At 41.7% G+C, this 12,582-nt stretch overlaps 1 protein-coding gene across 3 annotated transcripts in view; it reads right to left on the reverse strand.

Moving 5' to 3' along the window:
- Nucleotides 1-12,582, reverse strand: part of LOC135483148 (uncharacterized) — a 36,486-nt gene that overhangs the window by 6,952 nt on the left and 16,952 nt on the right. Inside the window, exons 25-38 of one of the 3 annotated variants that reach the window (XM_064763750.1) lie at nt 5,513-5,716; nt 5,143-5,208; nt 4,682-4,879; nt 4,330-4,347; nt 3,875-4,078; nt 3,505-3,570; nt 3,043-3,240; nt 2,691-2,708; nt 2,236-2,439; nt 1,866-1,931; nt 1,407-1,604; nt 1,056-1,073; nt 601-804; nt 155-214 (exon numbers count right to left, since the gene is read on the reverse strand). In XM_064763750.1, coding sequence (XP_064619820.1) covers nt 155-214; nt 601-804; nt 1,056-1,073; nt 1,407-1,604; nt 1,866-1,931; nt 2,236-2,439; nt 2,691-2,708; nt 3,043-3,240; nt 3,505-3,570; nt 3,875-4,078; nt 4,330-4,347; nt 4,682-4,879; nt 5,143-5,208; nt 5,513-5,716 — 1,722 coding nt within the window. The remainder of the gene's footprint in view (nt 1-154; nt 215-600; nt 805-1,055; nt 1,074-1,406; nt 1,605-1,865; nt 1,932-2,235; nt 2,440-2,690; nt 2,709-3,042; nt 3,241-3,504; nt 3,571-3,874; nt 4,079-4,329; nt 4,348-4,681; nt 4,880-5,142; nt 5,209-5,512; nt 5,717-12,582) is intronic. The other 2 variants (XM_064763758.1, XM_064763768.1) reach the window with 2 other exon arrangements.

A 12,582-nucleotide genomic window follows, 5' to 3' on the forward strand; every position in this document is an offset into this window, starting at 1 on the left:
AGATGTGTTCTTTTAGACCGAGTGAAACGTATTTTCTAACGTCGGCACATCCTAATATCGAGGAAATTAACCTCGTTCTCGGCCATCTGCACCATTCTGCACAAGAACGAGGTTGATTTAAAATGGTGATTTGAGTATGATAAAAATAACTCACAATTGAGTCTGCTATTCTGCTTGCCACGTCCACCTTTCCTTGTTCCTCTCTTCGCTTGACCTGCGTCGCAAAAGAAAAACATGTTTTGTAGTGGCGCCACTTATTGCTTGCGAAACAAGTTGAATGCAATATGAGCGATAGAAGATTAGTTTCCCTGGGTCTGATCAGTCTCAAAGAAAAAATAATAATTTGTAGTACTTCGCTGCAATAGTTGGTCTCAGCCTGCCCCTGCTCTCGCGTCCAGCATCAGTTTAATGTCATAGATGACCAAAGTCAAGAATGAAATAGATTTGATGATTTGCGGAGTGAATGATTGGGTCTTACTGACCAAGCTTGGGCCATCTGGACGACCAAACTTTGGTCTATTGATGGTGATTTATTGTTCGACAACCGCCGCGTTAACTTTTAAAAAAAGCCGCAACATTTTGGATCATTTCCAGCCTTACCTTGACATGGCTTGTGACTGCATGGCTTGAAAGTCTTATCAGCTGGCTTGGCAACATCCTTACTCCCCCTCTTCTGGCAAACTCTAATGGTACAAAGCTTCTGCTTGGTAAGGTAGTACACTCCGCTGCAGGTAGCTGTTTTGGAACATGCGGTCTTGCAATGATGGACATTTTTCATCTTCTTATGATAGACCTTTTCAGTACCTGAGTTTGGAGTGATTGACACCAGCCAAAATGTTTATTAGTGTATTTACAGCTACTACAAGACAAGTTTTATTAGATTATAAACTCCACGTGGAAAATACCTTACACTCTAACACTTTCTTGCATTTGATCTTACTGGTCAATATGAATGTGCACGTTTAGTTTGAACTACCAGGACGTATAAAAAACACTACAAGAAAGTTCTCCAAATCTCACATCAAAAGTGGCTCTTGATAAAGAATCGTACTCACCATGGCAGCGTTTCTTTCCTATCAAGTAGAATTGTAGAAATATCAATACTCTGAGACTTAATATGAGTTTCATTCAGAAACATATCGCGGTATTGATTGCCCTGTCGAGTGCTTCGCAAAGTCCATTCACTACCAAATCGTCATGTAATCGCAATATCAAAAGTACATATCAAAAATATTCTATCTCTTACTGTTCAGTGATCTGTAGGTAATGTTTTTTTCTTGATACGCTGAGTAGAATGGTTTGACGTCTTTTTACTTGAAGTTCGACTCTGGAGAACGCACACAAATATTACACTTGTTTCAAGGATATAAAGTTGTCAAATAGTCGTCATTGCATTTCCTTCTTACCCGAGCAGAACGTGAATTGTTTCTTCGTCATTGACTTCATACCGACCAATTTTGACCGTTTCGGAACCGATAGATGACAGAGGCCAGCCATCATGGTCCATTTGCTGCAATGGCCCGTTGTACACAGAGCTTGGCATGCTGCCGCTGTAGTAGTCTTCTTCGATTCCAACACATGGTACTTCTTACCGGCCTGATGACCTGTGAAAATAAGAAAGCATTCTTTTAGCTTTGATTGGTAATGAAGCAAAGATTTCAAGATGAAACGGTTGGTCATAAGGGCGTTCTCCTCATTATTTTGTCTTATAGTCACTTGACTATTTAGTGTTTAGTAAAATCAATCTATGGAAAAAGTCGCAACCTGATCCAATTTCATCTCGACGTTTATTGTACCTTTGACTATGGAGAACTCGTACTGAAGGTCGGACAAAAGTGACAAAATGATATATCAACAATACTCACAACGCGTGAGACCACCTTTCCTTTTGGCCAATCCGCCTTTTTTTCTTGCTCGTCCCGCAGCTTTACCTGTGTCACAAAAGGAAAATGTGTTATCATTAGCATATTCGGCCTTCAACTTGATATACCGTGATCCCTGCATGTAATGTTAATTTGTGCAAGTGCAAAAACTGCTTGTGGTTGAACCTTTTAGTGCACATCTAAGGCAATGATTGTTTGTGCCAGGCTAACCTGTGTTGATTAAAAGGAACAGACTTGGGTCCCAACGACCAGACTTGGCACAGCCAGACTTTTGTCTAGATATAACGATTGTCTTGAAAGGTGCTGCAATTGGAAAAAAGCCTACATCATTGTGGCTGATCTGCATCTTTACCTTGACATGGCTTGTGACTGCATGGCTTGAAAGTCTTATCAGCTGGCTTGGCAACATCCTTACTCCTCTTCTTCTGGCAAACTCTGATGGTGCAAAGCTTCTGCTTGGTAAGGTAGTACATTCCGCTGCAGGTAGCTGTGTTGGAACATGCGGTCTTGCAATGATGGACATTTTTCATCTTCTTATGATAGACCTTTTCAGTACCTGAGTTTGGAGTGATTGACACCAGTCAAAATGTTTATTCGTGTATTTACAGCTACTACTAGACAAGTTTTATTAGATTATAAACTCCACGTGGAAAGTACCTTACACTCTATCACTTTCTTGCATTTGATCTTACTGGTCAATATGAATGTGCACGTTTAGTTTGAACTACCAGGACGTATAAAAAACACTACAAGAAAGTTCTCCAAATCTCACATCAAAAGTGGCTCTTAATTAAGAATCGTACTCACCATGGCAGCGTTTCTTTCCTATCAAGTAGAATTGTAGAAAGATCAATACTCTGAGACTTACTATGAGTTTCATTCAGAAACATATCGCGGTATTGATTGCCCTGTCGAGTGCTTCGCAAAGTCCATTCACTACCAAATCGTCATGTAATCGCAATATCAAAAGTACATATCAAAAATATTCTATCTCTTACTGTTCAGTGATCTGTAGGTAATGTTTTTTTTCTTGATACGCTGAGTAGAATGGTTTGACGTCTTTTTACTTGAAGTTCGACTCTGGAGAACGCACACAAATATTACACTTGTTTCAAGAATATAAAGTTGTCAAATAGTCGTCATTGCATTTCCTTCTTACCCGAGCAGAACGTGAATTGTTTCTTCGTCATTGACTTCATACCGACCAATTTTGACCGTTTCGGAACCGATAGATGACAGAGGCCAGCCATCATGGTCCATTTGCTGCAATGGCCCGTTGTACACAGAGCTTGGCATGCTGCCGCTGTAGTCGTCTTCTTCGATTCCAACACATGGTACTTTTTACCGGCCTGATGACCTGTGAAAATAAGAAAGCATTCTTTTAGCTTTGATTGGTAATGAAGCAAAGATTTCAAGATGAAACGGTTGGTCATAAGGGCGTTATCTTCTCATTATTTTGTCTTATAGTCACTTGACTATTTAGTGTTTAGTAAAATCAATCTATGGAAAATGTTCGCAACCTGATCCAATTTCATCTCGACGTTTATTGTACCTTTGACTATGGAGAACTCTTACTGAAAGTCGGACAAAAGTGACAAAATGATATATCAACAATACTCACAATGCGTGAGACCACCTTTCCTTCTGGCCGATCCGCCTTTTTTTCTTGCTCGTCCCGCAGCTTTACCTGTGTCACAAAAGGAAAATGTGTTATCATTAGCATATTCGGCCTTCAACTTGATATACCGTGTTCCCTGTATGTAATGTTATTTGTGCAAGTGCAAAAACTGCTTGTGGTTGAACCTTTTAGTGCATATCTAAGGCAATGATTGTTTGTGCCAGGCTATCCTGTGTTGATTAAAAGGAACAGACTTGGGTCCCAACGACCAGGCTTGTCACAGCAAGACTTTTGTCTAGATAGAACGATTGTCTTGAAAGGTGTTGCCCTTGGAAAAAAAGCCTATATCATTGTGGCTGATCTGCATCTTTACCTTGACATGGCTTGTGACTGCATGGCTTGAAAGTCTTATCAGCTGGCTTGGCAACATCCTTACTCCCCCTCTTCTGGCAAACTCTGATGGTGCAAAGCTTCTGCTTGGTAAGGTAGTACACTCCGCTGCAGGTAGCTGTTTTGGAACATGCGGTCTTGCAATGATGGACATTTTTCATCTTCTTATGATAGACCTTTTCAGTACCTGAGTTTGGAGTGATTGACACCAGCCAAAATGTTTATTAGTGTATTTACAGCTACTACAAGACAAGTTTTATTAGATTATAAACTCCACGTGGAAAATACCTTACACTCTAACACTTTCTTGCATTTGATCTTACTGGTCAATATGAATGTGCACGTTTAGTTTGAACTACCAGGACGTATAAAAAACACTACAAGAAAGTTCTCCAAATCTCACATCAAAAGTGGCTCTTGATAAAGAATCGTACTCACCATGGCAGCGTTTCTTTCCTATCAAGTAGAATTGTAGAAATATCAATACTCTGAGACTTAATATGAGTTTCATTCAGAAACATATCGCGGTATTGATTGCCCTGTCGAGTGCTTCTCAAAGTCCATTCACTACCAAATCGTCATGTAATCGCAATATCAAAATTTCATATAAAAAATATTCTATCTCTTACTGTTCAGTGATCTGTAGGTAATGTTTTTTTTCTTGATACGCTGAGTAGAATGGTTTGACGTCTTTTTACTTGAAGTTCGACTCTGGAGAACGCACACAAATATTACACTTGTTTCAAGGATATAAAGTTGTCAAATAGTCGTCATTGCATTTCCTTCTTACCCGAGCAGAACGTGAATTGTTTCTTCGTCATTGACTTCATACCGACCAATTTTGACCGTTTCGGAACCGATAGATGACAGAGGCCAGCCATCATGGTCCATCTGCTGCAATGGCCCGTCGTACACAGAGCTTGGCATGCTGCCGCTGTAGTCGTCTTCTTCGATTCCAACACATGGTACTTCTTACCGGCCTGATGACCTGTGAAAATAAGAAAGCATTCTTTTAGCTTTGATTGGTAATGAAGCAAAGATTTCAAGATGAAACTGTTGGTCATAAGGGCGTTATCTTCTATTATTTTGTCTTGTAGTCACTTGACTATTTAGTGTTTAGTAAAGTCAATCTATGGAAAAAGTTCTCAACCTGATCCAATTTCATCTCGACGTTTATTGAACCTTTGACTATGGAGAACTCGTACTGAAGGTCGGACAAAAGTGACAAAATGATATATCAACAATACTCACAACGCGTGAGACCACCTTTCCTTTTGGCCAATCCGCCTTTTTTTCTTGCTCGTCCCGCAGCTTTACCTGTGTCACAAAAGGAAAATGTGTTATCATTAGCAGATTCTGCCTTCAACTTGACATACCGTGTTCCCTGCATGTAATTTTATTTGTGCAAGTGCAAAAACTGCTTGTGGTTGAACCTTTTAGTGCACATCTAAGGCAATGATTGTTTGTGCCAGGCTAACCTGTGTTGATTAAAAGGAACAGACTTGGGTCCCAACGACCAGACTTGTCACAGCCAGACTTTAGTCTAGATATAACGATTGTCTTGAAAGGTGCTGCCATTGGAAAAAAAGCCTACATCATTGTGGCTGATCTGCATCTTTACCTTGACATGGCTTGTGACTGCATGGCTTGAAAGTCTTATCAGTTGGCTTGGCAACATCCTTACTCCCCTTCTTCTGGCAAACTCTGATGGTGCAAAGTTTCTGCTTGGTAAGGTAGTACATTCCGCTGCAGGTAGCTGTGTTGGAACATGCGGTCCTGCAGTCATCAACCTTGGACATCATCTTGTGGTACACATTTTCAGTACCTGAGTTTAGAGTGATTGACACCAGTCAAAATGTATTAGTGTATTTACAGCTACTATCGTATTTATATACCTCAGTGATATAAAAGATTATCTTTACAGTTGAATTTACTTTGAATGGCCTTTTTAAAAGTTTTTAAAAATCGAGGTCAGCAGGGTCAGAGTCAATCTGTGAATTGTTTTGAAAGATTTTGGGCATGCAGGGTCAAAAGAAATAGTTGTTGGCGCCGATGATGTTAACAATATGACCAATTTCCGCCCCACCCGTGAGATTTGTTCTCGTCACGTCATGAGCACATTGAACTGCTAGTGAACCGTGCTCGCAGTGAATATGTACTGGCTACCGCTCTCTCCATCATCACCGACGATATGTGCCGGTGCCGGTGTAATGTTTTTGAGTGTTTCTGTTTTTGAGTGTTTCCCCTCATTGTTTGGGAACGCTCAAAAATAGATTGACAAGTTTTTCTGTGTATCCCCCCTATTGAAAAGTCGTGGTCTCTCTAGCTGCCTATTGTTTGGAAACACTGACACATGGGAAACAACCACAGATGTTACACCGGTCGTGCGGAGACGCACGCCACTGCCGTACCGGTACCTGAGAAAACTTGCCGTTTTAGGCAGATTTGCGATGATTGAAACAATACATCTACCTCATAGTTCATGTATTCTCATCTAACAAACCCAGTGGAGACAGAGCCTGAACTAACATGCAGCGATCGGGAAAACTTATACCAACTTACACCAATTGTATACAGATAGCGCTCGAGCGTGTGACTACTGACTATTGGAGTTGAATGGCGTTAGAAGTACCAACAGTAAATGTACATCAACGACCGGCGTACCCCTTTAACCATCCAGGCACCAGTGGTTTTCAATATCCTCCGCCTCTCAATATGATGAAGGAGTATAAAAAGCCTCAAGCTCAGGACACCCTTTGACTAATTCTGATTGAAAAAGTCACCAGTGTCCGACACTAATACTTTTTTGCCCCAATGTATCCTCGAAAATACAAGATGCCGATTCGAACCATCCTCGGTAGTACTCGAACGCCCGGAATCAGTATGTGCTGCAGTTTGAAAAGGTTGGGTGCGGGGTATGATAGTGATAATAATGAAAATTTTGACATCTGCACATGGATAATTAGATAACAAGATGAGAAAGAAGAAAAAAAAAGAAAAAAAAAGTGCGCCAGATTCACCGGGGGTCGAACCCGTGACCAGCCGCTCCACAGTCAAACACATTTAGCTCTGAACCGTCAGGCTTTCGTTTTGAAATGGAGATTTTATCCGCCTCTTATATGCTGTATGCAAACGAGCGCGCCGTAATTGTGACAAGGTCGCGCAGGTGGCAGAGTGATTTGCCCAAATAGTTCCAAGTAATCGTATATTTCCATAGCTGTACAGATTTTTCTCAACATATCGTATTTATATACCTCAGTGATATAAAAGATTATCTTTACAGTTGATTTTACGTTTGAATGGCCTTTTTTCAAAGTTTTTAAAAATCGAGGTCAGCGGGGTCAGAGTCAATCTGTGAATTGTTTTGAAAGATTTTGGGCAGGGTCAAAAGAAATAGTTGTTGGCGCCGATGATGTTAACAATATGACCAATTTCCGCCCCACCCGTGAGATTTGTTCTCGTCACGTCATGAGCACATTGAACTGCTAGTGAACCGTGCTCGCAGTGAATATGTACTGGCTACCGCTCTCTCCATCATCACCGACGATATGTGCCGGTGCCGGTCGTGCGGAGACGCACGCCACTGCCGTACCGGTACCTGAGAAAACTTGCCGTTTTAGGCAGATTTGCGATGATTGAAACAATACATCTACCTCATAGTTCATGTATTCTCATCTAACAAACCCAGTGGAGACAGAGCCTGAACTAACATGCAGCGATCGGGAAAACTTATACACGCACCAATTGTATACAGATAGCGCTCGAGCGTGTGACTACTGACTATTGGAGTTGATTGGCGTTAGAAGTAGGAACTAGATATAATTGGACCAATATGTCAACGACCGGCGTACCCCTTTAACCATCCAGGCACCAGTGGTTTTCGATATCCTCCGCCTCTCGATATGACGAAGGAGTATAAAAAGCCTCAAGCTCGATCAGGACACCCTATGACTAATTCTGATTGAAAAAGTCACCAGTGTCCGACACTAATACTTTTTTGCCCCAATGTATCCTCGAAAATACAAGATGCCGATTCGAACCATCCTCGGTAGTACTCGAACGCCCGGAATCAGTATGTGCTGCAGTTTGAAAAGGTTGGGTGCGGGGTATGATAGTGATAATAATGAAAATTTTGACATCTGCACATGGATAATTAGATAACAAGATGAAAAAGAAGAAAAAAAAAAGAAAAAAAAAAGTGCGCCAGATTCACCGGGGGTCGAACCCGTGACCAGCCGCTCCACAGTCAAACACATTTAGCGCTGAACCGTCAGGCTTTCGTTTTGAAATGGAGATTTTATCCGCCTCTTATATGCTGTATGCAAACGAGCGCGCCGTAATTGTGACAAGGTCGCGCAGGTGGCAGAGTGATTTGCCCAAATAGTTCCAAGTAATCGTATATTTCCATAGTTGTACAGATTTTTCTCAACATATCGTATTTATATACCTCAGTGATATAAAAGATTATCTTTACAGTTGATTTTACGTTTGAATGGCCTTTTTTTAAAGTTTTTAAAAATCGAGGTCAGCAGGGTCAGAGTCAATCTGTGAATTGTTTTGAAAGATTTTGGGCAGGGTCAAAAGAAATAGTTGTTGGCGCCGATGATGTTAACAATATGACCAATTTCCGCCCCACCCGTGAGATTTGTTCTCGTCACGTCATGAGCACATTGAACTGCTAGTGAACCGTAATCGCAGTGAATATGTACTGGCTACCGCTCTCTCCATCATCACCGACGATATGTGCCGGTGCCGGTGTAATGTTTTTGAGTGTTTCTGTTTTTGAGTGTTTCCCCTCATTGTTTGGGAACGCTCAAAAATAGATTGACAAGTTTTTCTGTGTATCCCCCCTATTGAAAAGTCGTGGTCTCTCTAGCTGCCTATTGTTTGGAAACACTGACACATGGGAAACAACCACAGATGTTACACCGGTCGTGCGGAGACGCACGCCACTGCCGTACCGGTACCTGAGAAAACTTGCCGTTTTAGGCAGATTTGCGATGATTGAAACAATACATCTACCTCATAGTTCATGTATTCTCATCTAACAAACCCAGTGGAGACAGAGCCTGAACTAACATGCAGCGATCGGGAAAACTTATACACGCACCAATTGTATACAGATAGCGCTCGAGCGTGTGACTACTGACTATTGGAGTTGATTGGCGTTAGAAGTAGGAACTAGATATAATTGGACCAATATGTCAACGACCGACGTACCCCTTTAACCATCCAGGCACCAGTGGTTTTCGATATCCTCCGCCTCTCGATATGACGAAGGAGTATAAAAAGCCTCAAGCTCGATCAGGACACCCTATGACTAATTCTGATTGAAAAAGTCACCAGTGTCCGACACTAATACTTTTTTGCCCCAATGTATCCTCGAAAATACAAGATGCCGATTCGAACCATCCTCGGTAGTACTCGAACGCCCGGAATCAGTATGTGCTGCAGTTTGAAAAGGTTGGGTGCGGGGTATGATAGTGATAATAATGAAAATTTTGACATCTGCACATGGATAATTAGATAACAAGATGAAAAAGAAGAAAAAAAAAGAAAAAATAAGTGCGCCAGATTCACCGGGGGTCGAACCCGTGACCAGCCGCTCCACAGTCAAACACATTTAGCGCTGAACCGTCAGGCTTTCGTTTTGAAATGGAGATTTTATCCGCCTCTTATATGCTGTATGCAAACGAGCGCGCCGTAATTGTGACAAGGTCGCGCAGGTGGCAGAGTGATTTGCCCAAATAGTTCCAAGTAATCGTATATTTCCATAGTTGTACAGATTTTTCTCAACATATCGTATTTATATACCTCAGTGATATAAAAGATTATCTTTACAGTTGATTTTACGTTTGAATGGCCTTTTTTCAAAGTTTTTAAAAATCGAGGTCAGCAGGGTCAGAGTCAATCTGTGAATTGTTTTGAAAGATTTTGGGCAGGGTCAAAAGAAATAGTTGTTGGCGCCGATGATGTTAACAATATGACCAATTTCCGCCCCACCCGTGAGATTTGTTCTCGTCACGTCATGAGCACATTGAACTGCTAGTGAACCGTAATCGCAGTGAATATGTACTGGCTACCGCTCTCTCCATCATCACCGACGATATGTGCCGGTGCCGGTGTAATGTTTTTGAGTGTTTCTGTTTTTGAGTGTTTCCCCTCATTGTTTGGGAACGCTCAAAAATAGATTGACAAGTTTTTCTGTGTATCCCCCCTATTGAAAAGTCGTGGTCTCTCTAGCTGCCTATTGTTTGGAAACACTGACACATGGGAAACAACCACAGATGTTACACCGGTCGTGCGGAGACGCACGCCACTGCCGTACCGGTACCTGAGAAAACTTGCCGTTTTAGGCAGATTTGCGATGATTGAAACAATACATCTACCTCATAGTTCATGTATTCTCATCTAACAAACCCAGTGGAGACAGAGCCTGAACTAACATGCAGCGATCGGGAAAACTTATACCAACTTACACCAATTGTATACAGATAGCGCTCGAGCGTGTGACTACTGACTATTGGAGTTGAATGGCGTTAGAAGTACCAACAGTAAATGTACATCAACGACCGGCGTACCCCTTTAACCATCCAGGCACCAGTGGTTTTCAATATCCTCCGCCTCTCAATATGATGAAGGAGTATAAAAAGCCTCAAGCTCAGGACACCCTTTGACTAATTCTGATTGAAAAAGTCACCAGTGTCCGACACTAATACTTTTTTGCCCCAATGTATCCTCGAAAATACAAGATGCCGATTCGAACCATCCTCGGTAGTACTCGAACGCCCGGAATCAGTATGTGCTGCAGTTTGAAAAGGTTGGGTGCGGGGTATGATAGTGATAATAATGAAAATTTTGACATCTGCACATGGATAATTAGATAACAAGATGAAAAAGAAGAAAAAAAAAAGAAAAAATAAGTGCGCCAGATTCACCGGGGGTCGAACCCGTGACCAGCCGCTCCACAGTCAAACACATTTAGCTCTGAACCGTCAGGCTTTCGTTTTGAAATGGAGATTTTATCCGCCTCTTATATGCTGTATGCAAACGAGCGCGCCGTAATTGTGACAAGGTCGCGCAGGTGGCAGAGTGATTTGCCCAAATAGTTCCAAGTAATCGTATATTTCCATAGTTGTACAGATTTTTCTCAACATATCGTATTTATATACCTCAGTGATATAAAAGATTATCTTTACAGTTGATTTTACGTTTGAATGGCCTTTTTTCAAAGTTTTTAAAAATCGAGGTCAGCAGGGTCAGAGTCAATCTGTGAATTGTTTTGAAAGATTTTGGGCAGGGTCAAAAGAAATAGTTGTTGGCGCCGATGATGTTAACAATATGACCAATTTCCGCCCCACCCGTGAGATTTGTTCTCGTCACGTCATGAGCACATTGAACTGCTAGTGAACCGTAATCGCAGTGAATATGTACTGGCTACCGCTCTCTCCATCATCACCGACGATATGTGCCGGTGCCGGTGTAATGTTTTTGAGTGTTTCTGTTTTTGAGTGTTTCCCCTCATTGTTTGGGAACGCTCAAAAATAGATTGACAAGTTTTTCTGTGTATCCCCCCTATTGAAAAGTCGTGGTCTCTCTAGCTGCCTATTGTTTGGAAACACTGACACATGGGAAACAACCACAGATGTTACACCGGTCGTGCGGAGACGCACGCCACTGCCGTACCGGTACCTGAGAAAACTTGCCGTTTTAGGCAGATTTGCGATGATTGAAACAATACATCTACCTCATAGTTCATGTATTCTCATCTAACAAACCCAGTGGAGACAGAGCCTGAACTAACATGCAGCGATCGGGAAAACTTATACACGCACCAATTGTATACAGATAGCGCTCGAGCGTGTGACTACTGACTATTGGAGTTGATTGGCGTTAGAAGTAGGAACTAGATATAATTGGACCAATATGTCAACGACCGACGTACCCCTTTAACCATCCAGGCACCAGTGGTTTTCGATATCCTCCGCCTCTCGATATGACGAAGGAGTATAAAAAGCCTCAAGCTCGATCAGGACACCCTATGACTAATTCTGATTGAAAAAGTCACCAGTGTCCGACACTAATACTTTTTTGCCCCAATGTATCCTCGAAAATACAAGATGCCGATTTGAACCATCCTCGGTAGTACTCGAACGCCCGGAATCAGTATGTGCTGCAGTTTGAAAAGGTTGGGTGCGGGGTATGATAGTGATAATAATGAAAATTTGGACATCTGCACATGGATAATTAGATAACAAGATGAAAAAGAAGAAAAAAAAAAGAAAAAATAAGTGCGCCAGATTCACCGGGGGTCGAACCCGTGACCAGCCGCTCCACAGTCAAACACATTTAGCGCTGAACCGTCAGGCTTTCGTTTTGAAATGGAGATTTTATCCGCCTCTTATATGCTGTATGCAAACGAGCGCGCCGTAATTGTGACAAGGTCGCGCAGGTGGCAGAGTGATTTGCCCAAATAGTTCCAAGTAATCGTATATTTCCATAGTTGTACAGATTTTTCTCAACATATCGTATTTATATACCTCAGTGATATAAAAGATTATCTTTACAGTTGATTTTACGTTTGAATGGCCTTTTTTTAAAGTTTTTAAAAATCGAGGTCAGCAGGGTCAGAGTCAATCTGTGAATTGTTTTGAAAGATTTTGGGCAGGGTCAAAAGAAATAGTTGTTGGC

The sequence above is a fragment of the Lineus longissimus genome, chromosome 1 (assembly GCF_910592395.1).
Source record: "Lineus longissimus chromosome 1, tnLinLong1.2, whole genome shotgun sequence".
Lineage (NCBI taxonomy): Eukaryota > Metazoa > Nemertea > Pilidiophora > Heteronemertea > Lineidae > Lineus > Lineus longissimus.